Source organism: Bos grunniens, chromosome 17 (genome assembly GCF_055505025.1).
Source record: "Bos grunniens cultivar Pamir isolate PY7600 chromosome 17, Bosgru_T2T1.0, whole genome shotgun sequence".
NCBI lineage: Eukaryota > Metazoa > Chordata > Mammalia > Artiodactyla > Bovidae > Bos > Bos grunniens.
The window spans coordinates 4,880,800-4,905,125 of NC_141181.1; the positions used below are offsets into that span (position 1 = coordinate 4,880,800).

At 50.1% G+C, this 24,326-nt stretch overlaps 1 protein-coding gene across 5 annotated transcripts in view; it reads right to left on the reverse strand.

Moving 5' to 3' along the window:
* Nucleotides 1-2,467: 2,467 nt before the first annotated feature.
* Nucleotides 2,468-24,326, reverse strand: part of FHDC1 (FH2 domain containing 1) — a 40,626-nt gene continuing 18,767 nt past the window's right edge. For 4 of the 5 annotated variants that reach the window (XM_086346229.1, XM_086346231.1, XM_086346230.1 and 1 more), the window contains 8 exons: nucleotides 20,140-20,225; nucleotides 19,953-20,053; nucleotides 16,824-16,894; nucleotides 16,612-16,719; nucleotides 14,801-14,871; nucleotides 12,616-12,733; nucleotides 8,999-9,163; nucleotides 2,468-6,670 (listed from right to left, as the gene is read on the reverse strand). In XM_086346229.1, the coding sequence (XP_086202355.1) occupies nucleotides 4,628-6,670; nucleotides 8,999-9,163; nucleotides 12,616-12,733; nucleotides 14,801-14,871; nucleotides 16,612-16,719; nucleotides 16,824-16,894; nucleotides 19,953-20,053; nucleotides 20,140-20,225 (2,763 nt within the window). In that variant the 3' untranslated portion in view covers nucleotides 2,468-4,627. Of the gene's footprint in view, nucleotides 6,671-8,998; nucleotides 9,164-12,615; nucleotides 12,734-14,800; nucleotides 14,872-16,611; nucleotides 16,720-16,823; nucleotides 16,895-19,952; nucleotides 20,054-20,139; nucleotides 20,226-24,326 lie in introns of those variants that run through there. The other variant, XM_086346233.1, reaches the window with a different exon arrangement.

Below are 24,326 nucleotides of genomic sequence, written 5' to 3' on the forward strand. Positions count from 1 at the left end.
GGCACCGCTTGGTGCTCTGATACTGTTGGGGGTCACCATGGAGAGCTCACCGCCCTCGTCAAACACCCAGCTCTCACTGAAGTGGCCCAGTGGCCCCACCACCAGCTGCTGTTGGCTCATGAGGCACGCCGTGGCCACACAGGTGGCCTCCCCACAACCCTGCCACCTGCCGCTAGTTTTCAGGAGGCTGAGGGAGCATGGTTGAGTCCGGTCCTGGAGGACTGAAAGCGCAAGGCACATACCTTTCTGCTGCGCAGTGTGCTATTAGGAAGGACAGCCGAAAGGCAGTCTCCCACAGGAAGCAGCCTGTGTTTGCTGGAATTGGCCTAGGAGAGGGTGCTCCTGTGGCTGACCTCAGAGGGGAGAGGATTTTCTTGTTCAGCGGTGGAGAGTGAGCATGGCTGTGCCCTCGCCTCCACATAATGTCATTAACTAGGGGGGACAGGCTCGTGGCACCCTGGTGTTTTCCTCTAGGACGACAGTTACAAGTGAAGTTCTTGCCTACAAAATTTCAGTGCCGCCGCCCACCCATGGATGGGCTACGGAAGTTTCTGATGGGCTGCCTTGGAAACATACCTATAACCGTGACATGGTTGCTCGGGGAATGTGCATTCTGAATTTCTCAAATCTAATTTTGAGCAAACTTGGGGAACATCATTTGCTGGCAAGTTAGGGACCGCCTCTATGACTCAGGGTTTGAATGTTTCTGAGGAGGCTGGGGACAAAGCCTGACTCCGGAGGTCTGGTACGAAAGTGCCTAAGAGGACCTCGAGCATCGACAGGCTGGCGGTCAGGTCATGCCCTCCAGGTGCGCTTTGGTCAAGGGCCGTGAAGGAGGCCGTGGGTGCTGTTCGGGCCATGACCCCCTGCAGTGGGGCCAGGTGTTCCACCTGCCGAGTAGGAAGGGAAGCCGAGGCAGTGAGCTGCAGGGCTCTGGCCTAGAAGACAGAAAAGCCACTTTCTTCAACCACAAGGACACTTGTGCCGTCACTGAGGCAGTCCCAGTGAGCCACGGGGCATTTCACTGGAAGATATTTGCAGATGAAAATACCCCCAGGGAGAGGTTGCTCTGGGTTATGTTTTCAAGCCTGTCCCGGATTCATTCTGAGCTGTGCACTGCGGCTCCACAGAAGCTGAGTAGGGTGACTCTACTTTGTTTGTGCTCACCCAGATAATTTTAAGAAGTTCTTAGTGGGTCAACTGCAATGTCTCTTATCACATTTGGCTTAAATGTATATGCTCATATGTGCTCAGGAACACATACCAGAAAAAAAAAAAACAACTTATATTTTCATGGCAGGACTGAAGCATGAAGTGAAAGTATAATGAAGAATTAAGAACAAAGTTTCGATAGAAAATTGTGTGAAACTGCAAAACGTCATCATTGCTAGATGGGAGGAGATAGAGGAAGGAGAGTACGCCCTTAGAGGCAGGAGGTGGCAAATTTGTTCACCTCGGAAACTCGTAATTAGTAAACCATTCCAGAGCCTCTCACCATAATATATAAATATGCAGACTGTTGAAAGAACAGTTAGGAAACTGTGGTCCCTGAGTTTCAACGAGAATCGTTGGAAGAAGACCAGAACCCAGGTTCCTTGAGTAAGTCATATAATAAAAGGGCTAAGGTAACTACTTGAGACCCACTATGGAGATAAAAGGCCTTGCTTTGGTTTGTATCAGTAAGCCCTGTTACCACAGGGATGATGGTAGAGGAGGGGTCCAATGTTCCAAACCACTTACAACCCAGGCAAAACCAGGCTGGGTCTACGGAGCAGCACCTCACAAACAGGACAAGGGTGTCATCTGCTCTCTCATCCATTGCTGTCTGACCCCAGGATCTTCCTTTAATGCGTCAGCTAAACTGGGAGAGCAGCTAGGACTAAAACTTCATAGGAAATCCCAAGGTACAAGTCTCATCATTGTGTACAAGTCTCATCACTGTGTACAAGACACAATCCCCCTTTTTTTCCAAACCAATACTGCATTTCAAATAAAAGCATGCCTCCCTCCCTCTCTACTCATTCCTGAGGCAGCCACAGAGGTGAGCTGCGATTTCCCAACAGCGTCCTGAGCCAAAACACACGCGAGTGCACAGGAGCAGATTCAGACTTGCCGGCCTCATGGAGATTGCGCAAAGGTTGGCCCACAACATGGAATAACGCAAGAGTGCACGAGGTGCTGAACATTCCATGCGTGGCCCGCATATCAGATGCATACCTGCATCCCAGGTATGGCGCAAGGCCCCTGCCCAGGGCCCGCACAGTTAAATGCAGGTTCTGTGCTATTAAGAAGACACACATCAACAGCCCATTTTGGCTCTTGAGACGTTTGAAGCTACAGCTGCTCTATCCCAACCTTCTGGCACCTCCTGTCCACCCCATCTCCACCCTTCTCTCTGTAAATTATGCACTCTCTTACCGGGGTCACATGCCAACGTTCACAGAAGCAGTTGAGGAGAAAACACAAATCTCATAAACATGAGCTTTATTAAACTACACATTACATAAAAGAACAAACATATAAATGGACCTTTAAATACATTCAGTTCATCTTAAAATTTATATATAAACTTATTTACATTTCTGCATTATGTATTTAAATTATTTTCCAAGCTTACTACCAATAAAAGGTAATAGAATGATCACCCGCTCACACAGATGCAAACAAGTGGTCCACAGGGCCAAGCAAAACGCCACTTCTCAGGAAACTCAGCTTATTAGATTTCAAACCAACAACTCATTCTGAAGGAGCTTTCTTCCGAGCGAGCCTTTATGTGAGACCTCCACCGTGGAAACGTTGGAGTTTTAGTTCTGGAAGCTGATCCCAGGGCAGAGATGGGTTCTTGGCTGTTCACGATGACTTGGACTCTGGGAGTTGGAAGGACCCTTGAAGACCACAGCAGAGGCCATGCCCTGACTTATGCAGACTGGGAAACAGAGGCTTAAGGAGAGGGAGTGACTTGCCAAAGCCTCACAGCATCAGTGAGGGAACAGGGATTTGGACCCTGCTTTCCAGGGTTCCCCAAGGGGCCATAACCCTGACACTACCCAAAAACCCACAAACTTTTGACCTCTTTCACAGGTCCTAGGTTTCAAACAGTTTTGTCTGCATGGTTAAATACATGATTTTTTTTTAAGGGCTTTTTGAGATGACGAAAAATGGCTCAGGATTCTCACAACCATCTTTGTGGAGCCCTGGAAATACTACTCAGGGCTATTTTTACAAGAGGTTTTGTGGTCAGGCGCCTTGTTTTCCTTTTGAGTTTAGCGGACTTATGGAAGCTCAGAGTTTCCAATTAATTTGGATGGGGGGCAACATTCTATAGGAACGAGACTGTAACATCAACCGTATGGATTCACCAGGAATACATTACTGTATTTGCCTAAATCCACCTCCCACTGTCAGATCTAAAACAAAGTTTCACTAGTAAGTGATCAAAAGTGAAAAAGTGGGAGGAGGGGCAATTTTTAAATAACAAAAATGTTTCAAGAATGCCACTTCCCAATTAGCTAGTTGGGACGGAAACAGTGAAATTGGAACTGAGTAGTATGTTTTCCTCTTCCGAATGAATCTTTACTTTTTTTTCCTTCAAAATTTTCCTGATAATATAAAGTCTTCTTAAAGCAACTTCAATTTTGGTCTGGTTTTAAAAACTTGACCTGTTTTTTCTCAGGATTTAAAACCATTGTACCAAAGGACAGACATCAACATTTAAAAGTATCGTGGAGAGAGAAAGTGAATCTTTCTCTCTAGGCTCCAGGTCACATTAGCAAAGGAGAAAGTCTGGGTTTAATCCTCCCTGGAGAAACTAGAGTGAACACGAGTCATAGCAGCCTTCGCTCAGTGTTACAACAAATACTCAAATGAGACAACGGAGAACGGGAAAGATGTGCTTGGCTGAACAGTCCCTGATGACCTTCCATCAAAATATGGCACCTCTAAATTCTGGAAGCTCCAGCGTTCTCCCAGGGGCCGCCACCCGTCTACAGGGGAGGCTTGCCCCACAGCCCCAATACACAAGGAGCACCGGATTTCTGTCCAGCAGTTTCGCTTTCCCTCCCGTTCACCTCACCAAAGGTAGCAGGTGGAGATGAGCAAGGGAGAGTCTTCAGGAAGACGGTGCCAACCACAGGACACCCAAAGGCTTTGCGGCGGAAGTCCAGTTGCCAGCTGCACAGCATGGGCAGGTGGAACCCTGAGGCCAGGGAACTAGGAAGATAAAAAATACCTTCATTTTCCCCCGGGAGGCATTTCACTCTGTGAAAGGAGCCAACTAAAACAATGTTTAATTTTTATAATAGTAAAAAATGTCACTGATATATAAAAACTGGCCCCCAAATCTTGTTTGTTACTCGTCACCTAAGAACATCAGATGATGCTGAGTCAGACAGCGGTCTTGTCTGAGTCGTTCACCGCTCTCTGTGTTTGGAGAACGGGGCTCACCAGGTCCACCTCCGGGGCCGATCGGTCCAGCGGGGATGTGGGTCCAGTAGGCTACACCTTCAGGGGCACTGGCAGGCGGCCCCAGCGAGGGGTTCTATGTGGAAGACATTCAGGGTCGGCCTTTCGCACAAGTCAGTCCTCACCATCCGAACCCCAGAAGGCAAGCGGGGAGGGCGGACGCCCCTCACTTACGTAAGGGATGAAGCCCCCTCCCCAGCGCCGTGTGGTTGGCCTCCTTCAGCCGGCCCTTCGGCGGGGTCTCGGCGCCGGCCCCGGGGCCCTCAGCTGACTCGGACCCCTTCCGTAGGGTGCGGGCGCTGCCGGCCCGCCGGAGGGCGCCGCTGTCCTTGGGGACGGCACCCTCGGGGCCGCCCTTCACTCTCAGCTGCCGCTGAGACATGGTCCGGGTGAGGCCGGGGGCTCTGGCCGGAGCGGGAGAGTCGAGCCTCTGGCTTCGAGACGAGGAGGCAACCGTGTTGCGAGCGAAGCTGGGGACTGAGGCCGGGCCCCGGGGCACGCTGGCGGCCAGCGCGGCGCGGGGCGGCTCTCCGGGGCCGTCGGGGCCCTGGGCGCCGGAGCGGCACGCCTTGTCCTCCTCGGGCTTCGGCCGTGGGACGTTGCGCACGGGCTTGGCGCTGGGCTTCCTGAAGGAGCTCCGGAGCAGAGAGGGGGGCTCCCTCCCGGGCCGGGCCGCCGGCGCCGTTGTGGGCCTCGCTGGCGACGCGTCCGCGGTCCCCCGCATGGAGCTGCGGCGCGCCAGCGGCGGGGGCGGGTCGGGCCCGCTGGCGGCCTCGCGGGGGCTGCCCTTGGCTGCCGGGGGCGCGCGGCCGGCGCGCGAGATGGGCACGACCCTGCGCATGCTCTCGTTCTCGCAGCCGGTCAGCGTCCTCACCGGCCGCACGGGCCCCACCGGCCGCACGGGCCCCGCCGGCCCTGCGCTCCGGCGGCCGGCCCCGGCCCGGGACGGCCCCGCCAACGGCGGCGCCTCCCTGGGGGAGCTCCTCCTGAGGGCCGTCGCCTCCCTCGCTCTCGCCGGCCTGTCCCTGGGCGGGCCGCCCTTGCAGCTCTCCGGCTCGCTCTTCCCTGAGACGGAGCCCGAGCCGGGGGTGGAGGCAGCAGCGGGAGCCCCCACAGTTGGGCTGCAGATGGGGTTGGAGGAGGCCTGACTGCCGCCCGTCTCCCAGGCCCCGGGTGACACAGAGCCCTCCCCATCGCCTGCCTCGCCTGGGTCCCCCTCTAAGGGTCTGGAGTTGGCTCCCTCAGAGCAGTCCAGGGTCAGCGAGCAGTCGCTGGTGTCCGAGATGCAGAACAGAGGCCCAGGATCTTGGCTGTCAGGGTCGCTACTCCCCTCAGAGAGCGGAGCTGCGCTTCTGGGCTCATAAGGGGCAGCTTCGCCATCCTGGGGGACAGGGCTGGGACCCACTCGGGCACCTCTGCCCACGGGCGTCGTCGGGCTGCTGTTGGGGGCGCCCAGGGATGGTGGGCTCGCATCCCCCACGGACACCAGCTCCATTGGGCTGCAGTCATTCCCGGTCAACTGGGGCGGCTCCTCCAGGCCCTTGGGAGCCTGGAGGTCGAACTGGGCCAGCCCGGTCACCAGCTCATGCTCCCTAATCCCTAGAGCCAACGGTGAGAGTGGGGGCGAGGACCGCACAGGATCCAGGCCCACCGGTGCGCTGTTCCTTTTTCGGAGGGTGCTGACCCCACTGCGCCGAGGGCGGCGTAAAGCGCAGGCGGGATCGTCGGGGTGGGCTGCAGGGAGCCAGTTCGCCCAAGCTGTGGTGGAGTGGGGGGCTTCCTCCTGGCCCTCCAAGGCCCGAGGTCTGTGCGCTAGGCTGGAGTCCTGGCCCCTCGGTTCTCCAGGTTCCCTGCAGGCTCCGTCAGGAGGGACCTGCCAGAGGCAGCCCTGGGATGAGTTGCTGGGCTTGAGTTCCTCGGGGCCGTCTGTGGATCTCTCGAGGAAGCTCAGCAGCTCCCTGTCGGCCATGGTGTCCAGGGAGAGGCGGGAGCGGCGGGTGGTGGGGGGCCGGTAGGAGGGGCTGGCGGGCCTGCAGCAGAGAAAAGGGGGCAGGTCCTCCGCACCCCTCTTGGTCAGCAGCTCCACGTCGTTCTCACTGCTGCTCCGGCCGAATCCAAACTCCCCCGCTGTCCAGGATCGCCGCTTCTGCTCCAGCTCCTTGAGCCGCTGCCGCTGCCTCAGCTCCTGCACCTGGCGGTCGTGGTTGTCCTGAAGGTGGGGTAGAGAGGCGGGAAGATGGATGAGCCACGGGGACCCTAGTGCAGTTCCAGAGCTAGCTATCCGAACACCCCACTGAGAGACACTGGCTGGAGGAGAGCCCTGAGTCACCGGCTTCGCTCACTGAGGGAGACGGCCTGTGTTTGCACATGCATGTACCAGGATGGAGGCCTCCATTCTCCTCAAGCTGCGTGGGCATGACGGGGACACACTAGGCCTGACCCCAACCATCTGCCTAAGGTGGTCATCAGATCCCAGGGCCCAACTTGCAGTCGAGGCACTGTGCCCTCAGTGTGGGGCTGTGACTGCACACGTCTCTGTGACCTCAACTCCCAGGAAATGCAACTTGGTTTCCAAGTACGGCGAGACAGAAGGGACTTCCGGGAGTGCTATTTAGGCACACAGAGAAAAATACTGTGGGTATTAAAAGGAGTCTGAATCAATGTTGCCAACATACATAGATATACACATATGTCTACACACACACTCATGTGCACACGTTCTACTTCGTGGTTTGGATGCATAAATGCAGACTCAGGATATTAAGAGATGCCTGTGTTCTCTGAATGCTCCCTGGTAAACACCAGAAATGTCAAAGAGGCTCTGGCCCTTGTGCCCGACACACTTCTCACAATCAGAGACGAGGATCTGCTTTATCAACCTTTCTGCCTTTCACCTTGCTCCAAGGAGCCAGCCCTCACCCAACAAAACCAAACAGAACACGTGCACACACCAAAGTTACTACCTGCACCTTCATTATACTTGCGTCACATAAATGTGCTGCTGCTGCTAAGTTGCTTCAGTCGTGTCCGACTCTGTGCAACCCCATAGACGGCAGCCCACCAGGCTCCCCCGTCCCTGGGATTCTCCAGGCAAGAACACTGGAGTGGGTTGCCATTTCCTTCTCCAATGGATGAAAGTGAAAAGTGAAAGTGAAGTTGCTCAGTCATGTCTGACTCTTAGCAACGCCATGGACTGCAGCCCACCAGGCTCCTCCATCCATGGGGTTTTCCAGGCGAGAGTACTGGAGTGGGGTGCCATCGCCTTCTCCAGGGGCGGTGGCTAGATGGGAGGAACTTGGGATACCCACATAAATGTGAGGGGCACACAACCCAAATCTGTTATCAGTGCTTTTTACTTGAAAATCAATTTCCGCAAACAGTGGACTTTCCCTTCCAAGTGATGTACTTTCCCTTCCAAGTTTCTGTGAGCCTCTGGCTCCGACCACTGGGGACTCTGGGCCCCTCCTGCAGCCTCAGCCTCCCCAAGGTCCCCGGGTCTTCTTTCCAGGCTGCCTGTGGAGGGCACAGGGCCAGCTCCTGGCTCTCAAGACAGCTGGGCTGAGAGCATCACAGAGGTGGCCTCACAAGCGTGGAGAATCCCGACTGGGAGTGAGGGCCTCAGGGCCAGTTTGGCCAGTACCACCCCACCAGCACCTCCCCTGCTGACCTCACTGCTTGGACAGAGGAGAGGAAACGTGGCCACAGGCTCAGCCTCCTTTTCAGTGGACAGAGAAAGGCGGCTTGAGAACTCCAGTCACTCTGAGCTACTCATTTAGGGCTGCAGAGACACTGAGCAGCCCCTCAGAGAAATTCAGCCATGGGCAAATGTGCACTTAAAACTGAGGGAAAGAGGTGCACAGGAGTATTTGGTTCCTTATCAACACCTAAAATGATGGGCTGTTGTTCTGTTTTTAGTTGGCAGATGAAAGTTCTATGTGCAAAGTCAAGAAACCCAAAGAGTTTTCTGGATTCTGCATGAACTCAGAGATTATGACCTGGAGGCTGACGGGCAAGAAGGCGGCGGTTGTGTGCAGACAGCAGCCTGCCCCTTTAGTCTCTGGGCATTCTGAAGCCTGCTCTGGCCAAGGACAGCCCAGTTGCCCAGATGCTGACCCCTGGCAATGGCTACAGAGCTCAAAAGAGGGGCAAAGGGGCCTTCCGATCACCCCACTGTAACAAAGGACCCCCTGAAGGAGGAAAGTGTCTCCTGGGAAGAGAGAAGGATCTTCAAAGAGATGCTTTAATAGCGTGACTGCCATCCTAAACAAACCTGACGAACAAAATGCTTTTAGAGCATCAGTGCAAGCACTGGAATGAGAAGCACACGTTAGACTTGGCAACAGGGGAGGGCTCAGGGCTGAGAGGGCAGAGCCTCCCCGGAATCCTGAGGGACAGCCAGGCAGCGCCACAGGGGCCAGACTTCCCAATGCTGTGAAGCCACTGAGGCACCTTTCCGCCGCAGGCAGGGGCCAGGCTGGGAAGAGGAGAGGCAGAAATCCAGACAGCTCAGAAAACACGGAGATGCCACGAGCTGTACCTTCACCGCTTTGTTGAATCTGATGCAGAAGCCTCTGAATATCTGCAGGCACTCATCCAGCTTCACGGTGTCCTTGTCTTCACAGAAGAAGTCGATGAGGGCGTGGGCCTCGTCCTGGAGCTCGCGTTTCCATTGCTCCAGCTCCGCCAGCTTTTCCAGGGCAAACTGCGGGGGAGGGACAGACAGCAGCCGTGGACGTGAGCGCTCGACGGCTGCCAGGGGTCCGGGGCTCAGTCTCAGATCTCACGGCAGGACCCCCAGAGCCGACAAGGGAGTAAGTCACCCCAAACAAAACTCTGGGGAGCAAGGTGGACCCCTGTGTCAGGGGAGCCAGAGGAGGCTGAGGAGCTTTAACCTGGAGGTTGTCGCCAACCCAATGTCCCCCTGTAATGTCACTGGACATGTGGCACCGGCATAGTCGGTGTCATTAAGGGAAACCCCGTCTGCCTCTGTTCTTCCTGCCCTCACGACTGAGTCACACACTGGTCATGGATCCGCGTCAGGGTCCCAGAGGTCTCTTGTGTTGACCAGTTGTCTTATTCACAATTGGGAAGGGTTTAAACTTAATCCCAAATGAGCACTGTTAGGTTTACATGGAAGCCTCACGTGCTTTCTTTCTTTACTGGGAAACAAGGATTTTATGAAGAAGGCGTGCATGGGGTATATTCCTTTATGAAATCACACTTTAATTGGGTTGTTTGTTCAGGTTTTTTCTATAAGTTTTTCCCCCTGAACAAACTTTTTGGCCAAACTGATATTTGAGACACTTCTTCCTGTGTAGGGGGCCAGGCCTGGGCAATGCTGACGCTGTGGGCTGCCCCCTGGCCACAGGGCTCGCGTCCAGAACACAAAAGAGAATCTCAAGAGAAAGAGAAAGTTTAAGAAGACGCGCTCCTTCCTATCCATTCCACGCACCACCCCCTTTCAAAGCCCTTTTCTCATACAAAATGCCTTCGAGAGGCAGTAGGAAACCAAAACTATTTAGGAAACCAAACGCCAGGGAAAGGAACCATCTGAGTCAGTAGCCTGAGGCAGTGTGTGCGTTCGCTGTGTTTTTCTTGGTGGAGGGAAGGGTATTAATGGAAGGATAAATCTCTGCCTGTCCTTCTTGCACAGGGGGAAAGATGGATCCTAGCCAAGAACAGCTCAACTGCAGAAAAATAGGACTTTGACAGGAACCTTCATGGGCACTGACTCTACCTGGAATATCTCATCGTCAGATCCCGTGGGGACAGCAGAGCACCTGGACGCTTGCAAGCCCCCTGGGACTTGGAGAGTGACACATTCTGAACAGAGCCTGAAAAGCCACCATGCTTGGAGTCACTGGCCTAGAGCTAGTTTCTGAACTCTTCCCTCATGGTTGGTGCCACAGATGAAAAAGTTCAAAGCAACGCTGGCAAAGCGTGAATGACAGATTGGTAGTGGTGGCAGCCAATTCAAGTTTTCAACTCAAACTTGTCTGCTATGGAGTATCAAGTCCACCCCAGTACACTTGATACTTCTCACCCAAAGGGTCAAAATGTGAAACAGATCTGCAAATAGTAGATCATTTTTCTACTCAGAAACCTTCACTGGGGCTTCCCTGGTGGCTCAGTAGTAAAGAGTCTGCCTGCCAATGCAGGAGACACGGGTTAAATCCCTGATTCAGGAAGATCCCGTATGCCATGGAACAACCAAGCCTGTCCGCCACAACTGTCCAGCCTGAGCTCCAGAGCCTGGGAGCCGTAAGTACTGCAGCCTGCCCACCCTAGAGCTGTGCTCTGCAACAAGAGAAGCCGCTGCTGTGAAAAGCCCACACACCACAACTGGAGAAAAAGCCAGAGCAGCAATGAAGACTCAGCACAGCCAAAATAATAAATACATAAATAATTTTTTTTAAAACCCTTCAATTGTCCCCACCTGGCTTAGAGAGCAAAGTTTTCAGACTGGCATTCAGGGCCTTCTATGGCCTGACCCTAACCTACATTAAAAATTGTATTTCCCCTATTTAAAAAGAAAGTAGACTTGAGAAAAATAAGTAGCTGTATGGAATATTTCACTTACACAGATAAAAATGAGTACCAGGAAGATGAGTTTAGAGTGAAAACAAGGCTGTCTCTCAGCAGCCGTCTGGGTGTGCGACTTTGCATTGTAAGCTTTCCTGTACTGCCATTTAACAGGAGAAATTAACATCTCATATAAGAACTGAGAAACAGGCCTCCAGAATGCGCCTCTGACTGTGTGACAGGTCTTCTCCTCACATTCCTGGGTTGCTCCATTTGTCTGAACAGGCTTATTTATTGCTGAGTGCTTTCCTAGCTCCTGTTCATGTGATTCTGTGGTGATGTCTACTTAGTTGTCTCAGAGAAGAAAATTTGTGCACTTTTCAGGGAAAATTAAAGTTCAGTGATGGTTGAAAGAAAATACAGAATATGTGTTTAATAATAAAAATGAACTCCCAGCAGAGCCAAACAAAATCAGGTGTTCCCTGATGGGAGCTGCAGCTCACAGCATCTGATGTGGCTTCATTGCAAGGAAACCAGGGGAGGCTGAGGCTGACCTTGGTCTGATATTCAAGCACACAGTCCCTTTCCCATCTCCCAGGGCAGCCCTGCCTCACATATCCCGGCTCACAAGCCTCAAAGCCTTGACGCCGAGGTTTCAGACCTGTTTGGCGAAGGCAAATTGAGTAGCACACCATTTCCTGAAGACTGAAAGCATGAAGAGGTGCCACTTTTTTTTTTTTTTTTAAATAAGGAAGATAAAAGAAGTATGTCAGACTATGTGATTAGTGAGTCATGATGAGCTGTCACAAACAGGTCCACTCTGCTGGGTTCTGTTGACGTTACTCAGGGCAGCTCCCACCACACCCTGTGGGCCGGTGGATCTGGGGTGGTAGGAGGCTTTGGCTCCAGTGTGCTCTCCTACCTCCCTATAAAACATGCCAAAACGGAGCTTGTTTCTTCCACAGAAACAACTGAAGGAACAACAGCCCAAGTGCTCAGGTGTCTTTAACGAGAACCTCATTCTGGCATCCAGAAGTTTAACTGGAAGGCAGGAACTCCAGAACTGAGCTTTCGAACCAAAACCCGAGTCACCAGGCAGCAGCTGCCAAGCGTAAGCATAAGTGATCCCAGTCCATGTGGGAGTGGGTGCTGTCCTGCAGACGGAGCAGAAATAAACAGAGACCCCATCGCTAACCAAGGGCTCAGGGTCAGACATACTGCATATCCTCTGCCAAAAAACCAATCCAGCAAAGAATGCATGCTCAGCTGCTCAGTAGTGTCCAACTCTTTGTGACTCCATGGACTGTAGCCCGCCAGGCTCTTCTGTCTATGGAATTTTCCAGACAAGAATACTGGAGTGGGTTGCCATTTCCTTCTCCAGGGGATCTTCCTGACCCAGGGATCGAACCTGGGTCTCCTGTGTCTCCTGTATTGCAGGCGGATGCTTTACTGCTGAGCTACCGGGGACGCCCCCATAAATACTGGGCACTAAAGTATCAAGTTCCTTTGACTGGCTTAGTGGGGAAAACATGAATGGGAACCTGCTGCTTCCACAAATACAGCCCTGCAAACATAAGTGGCCTCACAGGGCCACTGAGGAGGAGATCAGAGGGACTGACTCGAATCACTCACTTGAAGGAAATCTTCCATCTGCTGACACAGCTCTCGATCCCGCTGGATGTTCTCCTTGAGAGACTTCGTCCTGACAAAGAGCGAATGCAGCTCTGCCTCCGTGTTATCCAAAGATAATCTGAAAGAAAAAAGGAGAGAGTGGGCAGCTGGCACTGGGGTTGAGGGGGCGGCCACCCCAGGGACATCAGACGAGACCCTGGAAATAGAGGGGAGGGCTGCTGCAATCACCTTTACCACCCTCTATATTTCTAGTCCCCTCCTGTGTTTTCTAAGAGGCAATTCCTTCCTAAAGACACATAGTGGTTCAAAGAGAGCGGGCTGTAATTTTGTTCTTGCTGGAGAGATAACCACTTGCAAAGCTTTTCATAAACTAAGTCTCAACAGCTTTATGCCATCAGCATTAGCGTCCAGCAGGACTCACATACTTATACTTTCCTCTGGCCACAAAAATGCAAATACAAAAGCCCTAACCCTAAAAGCAAGGTGGCAGCACATGCTGATAACCAGGACGTTACCGGGGATGCAGAGACACCGCACAGACTGCATGTTGCCTGCCGCAAGCAACCAGGGTCAGTCCTCTGGGGCTTGGAGAGAATGGGCACACAGCTAAGAGTTCTGCAGAGAAACGGTGGGATTGCTGGCAAGGCTTTTGTTATAAGTGTCACACTGAGATCAATAGAGCATGAATGATGTTCATGTCACCTGGTAAAGTGAACAGGTGAAACCTAAGTCCAGGAGGAATTCAGTTAGCACATTCATAGATCAAGATGCTTCCAAGCTTCCAGGTCAATTCTAACTTTTCTTTACACAGTAGTTTTCCACCTTCACTGGCACCGACCTATGTCCTATTCGTACTTCACTTTCCAGTTCAAATAAACCTTAGTAAGTTTTTCCTAAGACAACCTTAGTAAGTTTTTCCTAGCTAACCTTCCCCATCTAACTCTGATCAGAAGTGGGACCGTTATTTCTGTGTGTATCTCTTAGAAACATTTCTGTGTTGGAAGGAGGAAAAAAATATTTTCACGCAAATTTCTTTTAGTAATTCAAAAGTGAAAACAGTTTACATCTTAGCAGATGCCCATTCTGTGGGAGGAATACTCTGGTGATCTGTAAATACGAACTATATCAACTGTTCACGCTTAGGGCCGATGCTCTCACTTTGGGAAAGACGTCGTCCACGGTTCGATGTTCTCAGGCTGTAACCCTGAGATGCGGGCCAGTGGTAGGCGGGGCTTGAAAAGCTGCGGTTGGCGTGTTTATGCATCTGGTTCACAGCTGTCCCAGCTGGATAGAGTCCCTCAGATAACAAGCAGATGACAGGCACTGGGCTGATACGTGAGGTGACTGCTGCTGCCTGCTCACGGGACATGGCTGTGGCTACGGGTATCTTTCCCCAGCTCTGTAATCGACAGTGCCACTTGGCAACCTGAGGTCAGCCATGGCGGCAGTATTTACACCACGGAAATCAGCAGTAGCTACAAATCAGGACCTTTTACCTTAAAAAGCTGGCTATGGGACATTACCACCATTTAACATTTACACGCATGGGTATGTATTATAAATTCAAAAGCACAGGGCTCAGAATGGATACACAGATTATAGCTACGTTAAAATACACATCTATGTGAGGCTCAGAAGCAAAGAACAGTGATGTAAGTAGAGCTTTATGTTTGTTAGATACTTTCTCTGTAAAGTTGAGTGACTAATTTAAAACACAATCCTTTCCCAGCCCTTGATATGGTTCCAACTTCTTTTAATGCAATAGAAAGTAAACGTACCATGTTAGATTCTAAAGGAATCAGTGAGGTAGGGCCCCGAGAGCTTGACTGATGTATACCAACTCCAAGTGCTGTGTTCTTTGAGCCCTGTCTTTTGGGTGTGGAGGTATTTGAAGTTCTTAATCCATATACATACATTTTTACACTGATGATATTCATTAGAATAAACTGCAATAGGGTTTTTTTTTAGATTAAAAATAAAGATTAATTTTTGAAAACCCCCATAATTCCAAAGGTGCAAACACACCTCTGTAACCAAATGAAAGGAAGGTCTGAAGTTCAATTAGACAAAACTTTTGAAAGTTCAAACCTGAATCCAGAAGTTGTAAAATATCAGTTTTTATAAGAAGGTGGTTAAGAAAAAAACAACCAACCACGTTTGTCTCACCATACTCTTTCTTGCTTACCTGGCAGCCTCCTGAACATGAAGCAATTTTTCAGAAAAATTTAGAAGCACAGCATCTTTCTTTTGGGCTTCCTGGAACAAAAACAGAATTTTCTCTTACTCTATGGGGACAAAACTGGAATTTTATCTACTACATGGAGAAATTTTTCTCAGGGCTTAAAGGAACCCTAACATCACTGTCTCCCTTTAAGGCTTGATGCAGTCAAAGTAATTCCCAGAGACACAAACTCAGTCTGACATTCTCAGTAAGACTGGGCAGAAATCTACTCTCAAGAAACATTTAACTTCCCGGAGCAACTGATCCTGACATGAAACACAACACATGTGTGTGAAAACTCAGTGGAAGGAGGAGGCGGCTTCGCAGGGCCCACCGCTCCTAAAAGAATCTGATCTATCCTGCTGAAAACCACCACACCTCTAAGAACGCCTCCGTGTGACCCAGCCACCAGCAGCTGTTAGACCAGTCTGCAGACTGAGCCTCATCAGACAGCGCACAGGCCACGGAGGAGTCTGGACCCTTCCCCTGTTCAGAAGGTACAAGGAAGGCAAGTACGAAGGGGGAAATTTGCAACTCAGGCAACCTCCCCACAAGGGGCAGGGACCAAGCCATACAGAGCACCTGGATACGGGGATCTAACAGGGCTGAGGAACACATTTTCTGGTCTTAATGTCCTGAAAATGGACTCTTCAGTTAGTACCAAGTGCAACATGCCCTCTGTCTTCTGAAGAATATAGTAATAATAGGGTGTATTATTTATGGAGAGCTTACTGTATTCAGAACACTGAGTTAATAATCACACTCTGGAATTATCTTCCTCCGCCTTCTCAATTACCTAGTTTGGAGGTTATCACTCCCCGCCCCCCATTATTAGATGAAGAAATTGAGGAACTTAAGGCTTACATAACTTGTCTGAGGAAGTACAGCTAATAAAAGACAGGTCAAAAATCTCCCTTCTGTCCTGATCAGAAGCTCACACTTAAGCCTGAAACACAGCCTTCCTCCCAGGTAAAGCTATGTCTACATGACTGCTGTCAAAACAACAAAGAGATTCAGCAGGAGAAACAAGCCCTCACAATTCGTTATTTGAGATAATTTAACAACAAAGAGGGAACTGTCCTTGGCTGATCTTTGGCTTTGTAACTAGTTATCTGGGGGTCACACAGACCCAGTCCATGTGTCCAAGTGGTGGACAGGGTTCAGACCCCAAACTCTGTGTGGATGGCAAGGCTCCCTCACCCCCAGTTCACAAAGAAAACGAAGTGATCCATCCTCTCATTGCTCTGACCCCTCACTCTTTACACACAACTCCAGTCAACTCAACACTAGAAAGAAATGTTTCAACACCCAGGCCTCTGCTGTCTATCCCATGGCCATTACTCGGATTCTCAACGATCCCAAACGATGAACGCCAGCTTCCACCAAGAGGCACCCCCATTTCTCTTCTCTCTCCACTCCAACCCATTCCCCACACTGCCTCATTTTCCTAGAAAAAAAACATCCCTGGTCATGCCGTGATGATGTGTACAAACCACTGCTGGCTCACCAGTGCTAATGCGTGAAATCCAAATTCCCCAGCTGTGGGTTTGAATCCTTCATCACCTGACTTCACCAACCTCTGAGCCCAGTCCTGACCCCCCACCTCCCTCCAGCCCTGTAACTCCAGGTGCAGCTCAACTCAGGCATCTGCACACAGAGCCTTCTGGGCATCCACCAGGCCCTTTTCTGATGGTTTGATGCCACCTCACCCCTCTGAAAAACTTCACTGCCTCCAGCGGGGGTGCACGAACACTCTGTCAACCATTTCCACATACCTGTGCAACAAAGTGCAGGAGATTCATCCCAGGTTTGTTTGCTTTTGTGTCTGCCAATTTGAGCAAAGAAGACAGTTTAAATCCTACTGCATTGCCAGCATACCCTCCCTAAAGAAGACAAATCAAAAGAAAAAAAAATATATACACACTTTTAGACAGACAAATAAAGTTGGAAATGCAACATTAAAAAAATTTTTTTGAACTTTACTTACTGCATTCATGATATTCCCTGCTTGTAGCACCAAGTGTAATATGGAATGTAATTCCTCACATGACATCAGCTCTGTCAGAAAGAACACACCACGGTACCTTAGAGAAGCCTGCAGCTCAAACTCACGTCAGACAGCTACCACACCCAAGTTTAAGTGTATCTGAAGCAAACTCTGACCTTAAACTGTACAAAAGACTGAAACTAACAAAGCAGCGCATTGCCTGGTATATCTAATGTGCCACCAGCTACTGGCGGTGCCCATCCCAGTGTTAAACTGGGAATCAAATATGTATGACACTTCAGTTCAGTTGCTCAGTCATGTCCGACTCTTTGCGACCCCATGAATCGCAGCATGCCAGGCCTCTCAGTCCATCACCAACTCCCGGAGTTCACTCAGACTCACGTCCATTGAGTCATCCAGCCTTCTCATCCTCTGTCATCCCCTTCTCCTCCCGCCCCTAATCCCTCCCAGCATCAGAGTCTTTTCCAATGAGTCAACTCTTCACATGAGGTGGCCAAAGTCCTGGAGTTTCAGCTTTAGCATCATTCCTTCCAAAGAAATCCCAGGGCTGATCTCCTTTAGAATGGACTGGTTGGATCTCCTTGCAGTCCAAGGGATTCTCAAGAGTCTTCTCCAACACCACAGTTCAAAAGCATCAATTCTTCGGTGCTCAGCCTTCTTCACAGTCCAACTCTCACATCCATACATGACCACAGGAAAAACCATAGCCTTGACTAGATGGACCTTTGTTGGCAAAGTAATGTCTCTGCTTTTGAATATGCTATCTAGGTTGGTCATAACTTTCCTTCCAAGGAGTAAGCATCTTTTAATTTCATGGCTGCAGTCACCATCTGCAGTGATTTTGGAGCCCCCAAAAATAGTCTGACACTATTTCCACTGTTTCCCCATCTATTTCCCATGAAGTGATGGGACTGGATGCCATGATCTTTGTTTTCTGAATGTTGAGCTTTAAGCCAACTTTTTCACTCTCCACTTTCACTTTCATCAAGAGGATTTTTAGTTCCTCTTCACTTTCTGCCGTAAGGGTGTGTCCCATATACTTCAATGACGAAAATTTTCAAGAAGTGGAAAATACAAAAATCTTAGGAAAAGCAGCATACTGTGCTATAGGAATAATCTACTCAACAGTTATTTATTTTTTCCTTTATATTCTTTGAGATTGTGTTTATGGACTATGAAAATGGATAGTAAGCAGCATTTTGCTTAGCTGATGAGCTGTGAGGAGATACAAAATAAACAGGCTGGCATGATATGTAAATAACTTGCAAAGCTCCAACTCTTACAGGCAGGTACCCAGAGAATCTTTCCATTTTATTCAAAACTAAACATTTTATTTGGATTGGCTTAAGGTTTCAAAAGGAACTCAATCATTGTCATACTGGTAAGCTAGTTCTTTAAACATCAATCTTTTGTATTATCCACCAAGACAAACAATATTAAAATTTGTTAATGTCTTTAAAAAGATAAAGAGATAATTTAATTACTAAAATTACAGTACATATAGGTAATAAAATGTCACCTATGATATTGGTAACATTCTCCATTATGTCTGGTATCACTTTCAACAAGTTACACTTGGATCACTGTCTATACTGTGTTATCTAAGAAGGCCAGGTTTTAAAGGGTAACCAGATAAAAAACATTTCCACGGTGCCCACAAATTTGCATCGCTTAATATGAAAACACATTCTTCCATCTCTATTTGAACAGAGGAAACAATCCTTTCAAAGCTGCTGCTTTAGCCTTAGTACAGGAAGAAATTTTAAAAGGGCTCCCTATTGAAAGAAGAAAATGCCCTTAATTTTTAGTCTCTTCTCTAAATGAAGAAAATATAATGAGCTGAAGAAACTGCGACTTAATGTCAACACAAGCCAGAGTCACTAAGCAGGGAAAACAAATAGGAATAAGCAGTGTACCACAGTAACTAGAGATCCAGAAGGGGACCAGGAGGAAATGAGGTCAGGGACCCCAGGTGACAAAGGAAAACAGGAGTCCAGGGAGCGCCAGAGACGCTGCCTCAGAGATGCAAGGAGGCTGCTATGGCCAGCGCTCTCACTGGCCTGCGTGCAGGAAAGCAAGCTCCCAACTCTGCGGAGTGAGACATCAGAGCAGCCCGAGGAGGCTGTCCACGGCGGCAAGCGAAAGTCAGCACGCTGTTCAAAGGACCGGAAATGGCCGGCTCGCTCCTCTCAGACGTGAGCATCTGGGGGGCACCTGGGGGTGCGGGAGACGCCGCTGGGGAGGGGTCAGGAGGGAAGGAGGCCAGCTTCCCGGAGAGCAGGGCGCAGGGTCAGAGCCACCAACAGAGGCCAGAGCGTGGGGGGCACGAGCGGGCGGGGCCCAGGCTGTGAGCACGTGCCACCATACACACATATGACACACACAACGCATGCACAGTATACACAGGATACACACACACCACACAGAGAACACGCAGCACACACATACTCTACACACACACCACACACACTAAACACACCACACACAACATACAGCACACACACCACCCACACGCCACCCACGAAACATACCACACACACACACACACACACACACGTTCAGAAAGCTAATCTAGGTGGGGAACAAGAGCGCGCTGCAAGGAACGGGCTTACTCCTAAACTTGAAAGACAGGCTTCCCTGGTGGCTCAGATGGTAAAGAATTTGCCTGCAGTGCAGGAGACCTGGGTTCAATCCCTGGGCCCAGAAGATCCCCTGGAGAAGGGAATGGCCACCCACTCCAATATTTTTGCCTGGAGAATCCCATGGACAGAGGAGCCTGGTGGACTACAGTCCATGGGGTCGCAAAAGAGGCGGAGACGACAGAGCAACTAATACGTTCCCTTTCTGAGATGAAATAACTTTCTTTTATTGGAGGATAATATGCTAATTAATTGATTGACCAGTCAATTAATTAAATTAATTAACGGGGGGAGTAAATGGAGCTAAACCTTAAATACCATCCTTGGTAACACATCATTTCCCTTTTGAAAGTGTATCAGAAATGGAACTTCCCATATCTACAACTTTTCATCTGAACAGTTTTTAAAAAATAGGCTGCTACCAAAATTAATAAAAACAAATTACACAAAGCATCATGTATTTACTCACCTTTTGTAGCCTTCCTTAGAATCGTCATATCTGTGTATAGAGAAGAACAAGAAGGCAAAAATTCCTTCTTTAGCACCATGGCTTCAATCCGCAGGGAATAGCTGAAAAACAAAAAGCAGAGCTGTAGCGTGTGAGGCTGTTGACCTAGAACCGTGCGCTGCCAAGAGCAGAGATGGGTGGTCCTTACTTTGGCACCTGGATTAAGCAGTGCAGGAAGGAGTCTGCCAGGGACAGCTTGGCCACGTCTCCACTGAACGTCTTTAGTTTCTTTATCTGAAAGACAAATGGAAAAGGGGGGGGTCAAGGAAAAAGGACCAATGATTGAAATACAGCATTATTTTAAATCCCACCTTAGAATTCCTTCCAGAAAATAAGGATTTCAGAGCTAAATTCAAATTAATAAACATGTAGACCTAAGGAAAGACAAAAGAAAGTCATTGACTAGTTTGTTGTTTCAAAGAAACCCAAACAAGCAAGTTAGGGAGAGGAGAGCTGTGTCACTCATGTGGGTATAAACAGCCCCACACACGCTGCAGAGCTGAAGCCACTGGAGTGAGTCCTCGGGGGGTTACTAAGGGAGCCAGGAAGAGGGTCAGGCCCAGGATGAAAATGTTCAGTAAATCATAAGCTGGAGGGGAGACCCTTGTCTGGAAAAAGAAAGAAGAGACTCGATATATATAGTCACTCTGCTAAGTCATGTCAGTCATGTCTGACTCTGTGCGACCCCATAGACGGCAGCCCACCAGGCTCCACTGTCCCTGGGATTCTCCAGGCAAGAACACTGGAGTGGGCTGCCATTTCCTTCTCTAGTGCATGAAAGTGAAAAGGGAAAGTGAAGTCGCTCAGTCGTGTACGACTCTTCGTGACCCCATGGACTGCAGCCCACCAGGCTCCTCCATGTCCATAATAATAACCTAATTTTTAAACCTCTTGAAAAACAGGAATTAACCGTTCAAAAACAGGGAGGAGGGAGTATTTGTGAAGATCCCCAAACTGAAACATCTGCATCAATTTTTTCTGAAATACAAAAATGTAACAGTGCAAATGCACACCCCAGACTCCCCAGTATTAAGTCTGGGCCCTAAGACTACATTTTCTTTCTGATGGGCAAAAAAACAGCCATTTATAGAATTGCATTATTTCCCCTACCTTTAGGGCCTCAAAGTGAATTTTACATTTTCAGCCTTACTAAGTTTAAGGAGAGATGGAACTTCTGCATTACTTAAACCCAAACTAGTGCCTAGTTTCTGAACTGAAAAAGCCACAGGATGAATTCTGATCCCTCCTGAAGTAGAGTCTAACGATTTACCATATATGGGCAGGGGCAGAGTGGGGCTGTCTGTGTCTTTTATAAGACCACATATGTAGCGTGGGCAAGACTTCTGAGAATCACAGCACGGCTTCCTGTCTGAAGCACAAGAACAGGTCATGCTAAGTACACTTGGTAGATATTTCTATTAAACATGTGCTGAACTGTAAATGAACAATGATTAATTGCCTTCTCTTATATAATGAGTGAAAAATGTTTATGGAGTTTAAGAAAATAGTGATACTAAAGATAGTATTTGATTTAAACGCCATGTATACAGTTCTTAATTCCATTTCAAAATGAGATTTATGTTCATTAAGAGGGATTACTGTGCCTTCATAGTGAGGGAGGTAAAAAAGAGAGGTGGACAAACCCTGTAATTATTGTGTATTCTCATCACCATCAAAAAGCATTTATCAAACATTGTTAGGCATCATTTTCTTGGCTGAGCCGAGGGACTCTCATTATGACCCGGCTGTGCCTGGTTTCTGCCCTAACAACAAACAGCCTGCTCTTTAAGACTCATGCATTCCACAGAGCAGGCCTCCTTCATCCCGGCTAAGTCCACTCACATGGCCGTGAAACGGCAGGGTTTCCCACCAAATAGCAGACCCACCCAACAGAAGACCCCAGGGCTTCCTCCTCTCCCAGGAGCAGAGTGAACAAACAAGGTAAGAATGAGGTGATAAAAACATCAGGAGGGGCAAGGCAGCTTGCTGCTACAGACAGCAGCACCACCTCCAGCCCCAAGTCCCTGATGCTGAGCTGGTGGAAGGGCACCAGCACCCACAGAGGGCACGGCTCCTGCACAGCCCACGGCTCCTTGTCCAGCCCCATCTCGGGGCCCAGGCAGGGAACATGCTTTCATTCTGGGTCTACCATCTCCCTCTTCCCTGGGAGCTCAGTTGGTAAAGAATCCACCTGCAGTGCAGGAGACCCAGGTTCGACCCCTGGGTCAGGAAGATCCCCTGGAGAAGGGAATGGCAACCCACTACAGTCTTGCCTGGGAAATGCCATGGACAGAGGAGCCTGGCGGGGTCGCCAGGAAATGGACATGACTTAGCAATTAAACCACCACCATCTCCCTCTCAGTTCAGTCAGTTCAGTTCAGTAGCTCAGTCGTATCCGACTCTTTGCCACCCTATGAATCGCAGCACGCCAGGCCTCCCTGTCCATCACCAACTCTCTGAGTTCACTCAGACTCATTTCCATCAAGTCAGTGATGCCATCCCGCCATCTCATCCTCTGTTGTCCCCTTCTCCTCCTGCCCCCAATCCCTCCCAGCATCAGAGTCTTTTCCAATGAGTCAACTCTTCGCATGAGGTGGCCAAAGTACACCATCTCCCTGTACAAGTTTTAAACAGGAGTTTGAGGCAAGACGAAAAAAATGTGCCAGATAAAAAGCTTTGTGGTGAAGGGCAGGAAACACATGAACCCGGGTGAGCTGGCGGCCACGCCGGTCCCCTTCACCAGCTCAGCTGCTGCTGACGGTGTCACCGCGCTGACACTCACACTGGTGCCTCGGTTCCCTGTGACAGCGGAGGTGATGCAGGCCTGGGGGCTGGCCTGGAGCAGGCAGGGGGTGGGAAACCCTTGTCCTTCCTTCCACAGAGGGAGGTGGTGAGGGTGGCCCAGGGGTCAGATGAGTCAGGCCAAGCCCCCCGCCCTCCATGGCCCGTCAATTCTATGGCACGGGACAGGGTCTCGTCTGTTACCCGAGGAAGAGCTTACAATGTCACCATGCGGATCGGATGAAAAAAACACACCCAGCCCCCACGGGGATGATTTACCGACTCTCTGTGCCAGAGCTGGGCTCCCTGTGGCCCTGGCTTGTGCCAGGAACTCAGGGCACGCAGTCAGTGCACGGCCCCTCCCTGTGCTAAAAACGAGCACGGGATGTACCCCTCGGGCTGAGCAAGGCGCAGTTGTGCACCTGCTGATGCATTTATTAGCGTGTTTCTGCCACATTCCTCAGCCTCTTTCACTGGGCCCTGCCTCCTCCTTGGCCTCTTCTCCAGCCTCCGCCCCCCACCCAGGGCTCTAGGGTCGCCCCCGCCGCGTGGGGGTCCGGGGTGGCCAGAGCCGCCCAGCACTCACAGCAAAGCCAGCCTGTCCCTGCAGGGGCAGCAGTCGGGAGGTGGCTCCTGCCCAGGGAGGCACACAGCCCCCAGGGAGGGGCTGAAGGCGGGCTGCCAGGCAGCCTTGGGGACTGTCAGGGCGTTCCTGCCGCAGGAAGCTCAGCTCCCGGAGGAGGGCGTGCCCCATCGAAGGCCAGGAGGTGGGAATGTAAACGAGCAAAGTGTGACTGAACTTGTCAGATACACAGAGCGAGGGGGACCCTGCGGGGGGAGGGGACGGTGGGTCCCCGGGCTCGGAAGGCCCTGCAGGACCCCAAGGCCTCAGCGGGACCCTGTTTCGTCTCTGGGGTCAGCGGATCATCTGCGGATGAGAGTGCCTGGGGATCCTCAGGGCAGCGCTGGGGTGGGTTTTGGTCACCTCGTCCTTAACCGCCTCTTTCCTCTGAATTATTCCCACACACAAAAAAACAGGATTCTTGAAAACGAGAGGTTGGACAGCTAAGTTGCTTCTTTGGAAGATCCGTAAGTCTTCCACAGCCTTTGCATTTAAAGATTTTTTAAACATAATTTTCAATTGCCTCTGATTTTTAAATCAGGAAGGAAGATAATAAGGAAACCATATTTAACCTCCTCCCTCTTCAGTGGCATAAAGCTGGCAGCCTCCCCTCACGCTTAACTCCCACTGAGTTGGAAATTCAGAGCTCTGTTAGGAAGGTACGGGAGCAGTGCTCAGGAGCAGGCATGAGAAATGCCCAAGCAGGAATAAGATTTCCAGAGCAACCAAATCTTCTTAAAAACTCAATTCATTAAAGCTATCCATCCTAATAAAAGATTTTGAGTACACCTGAAACACAATACTGTAAATCAATATAGTTCAATTACAAAAAAAGATTTTGGAATGCCTTTCTTCACAAAAAAAGATTAAGGAGTGTTCAGTAGGTAGGATCCAGGGTGAACTGCGATCTAATGTACTTCACCCTCAACTCT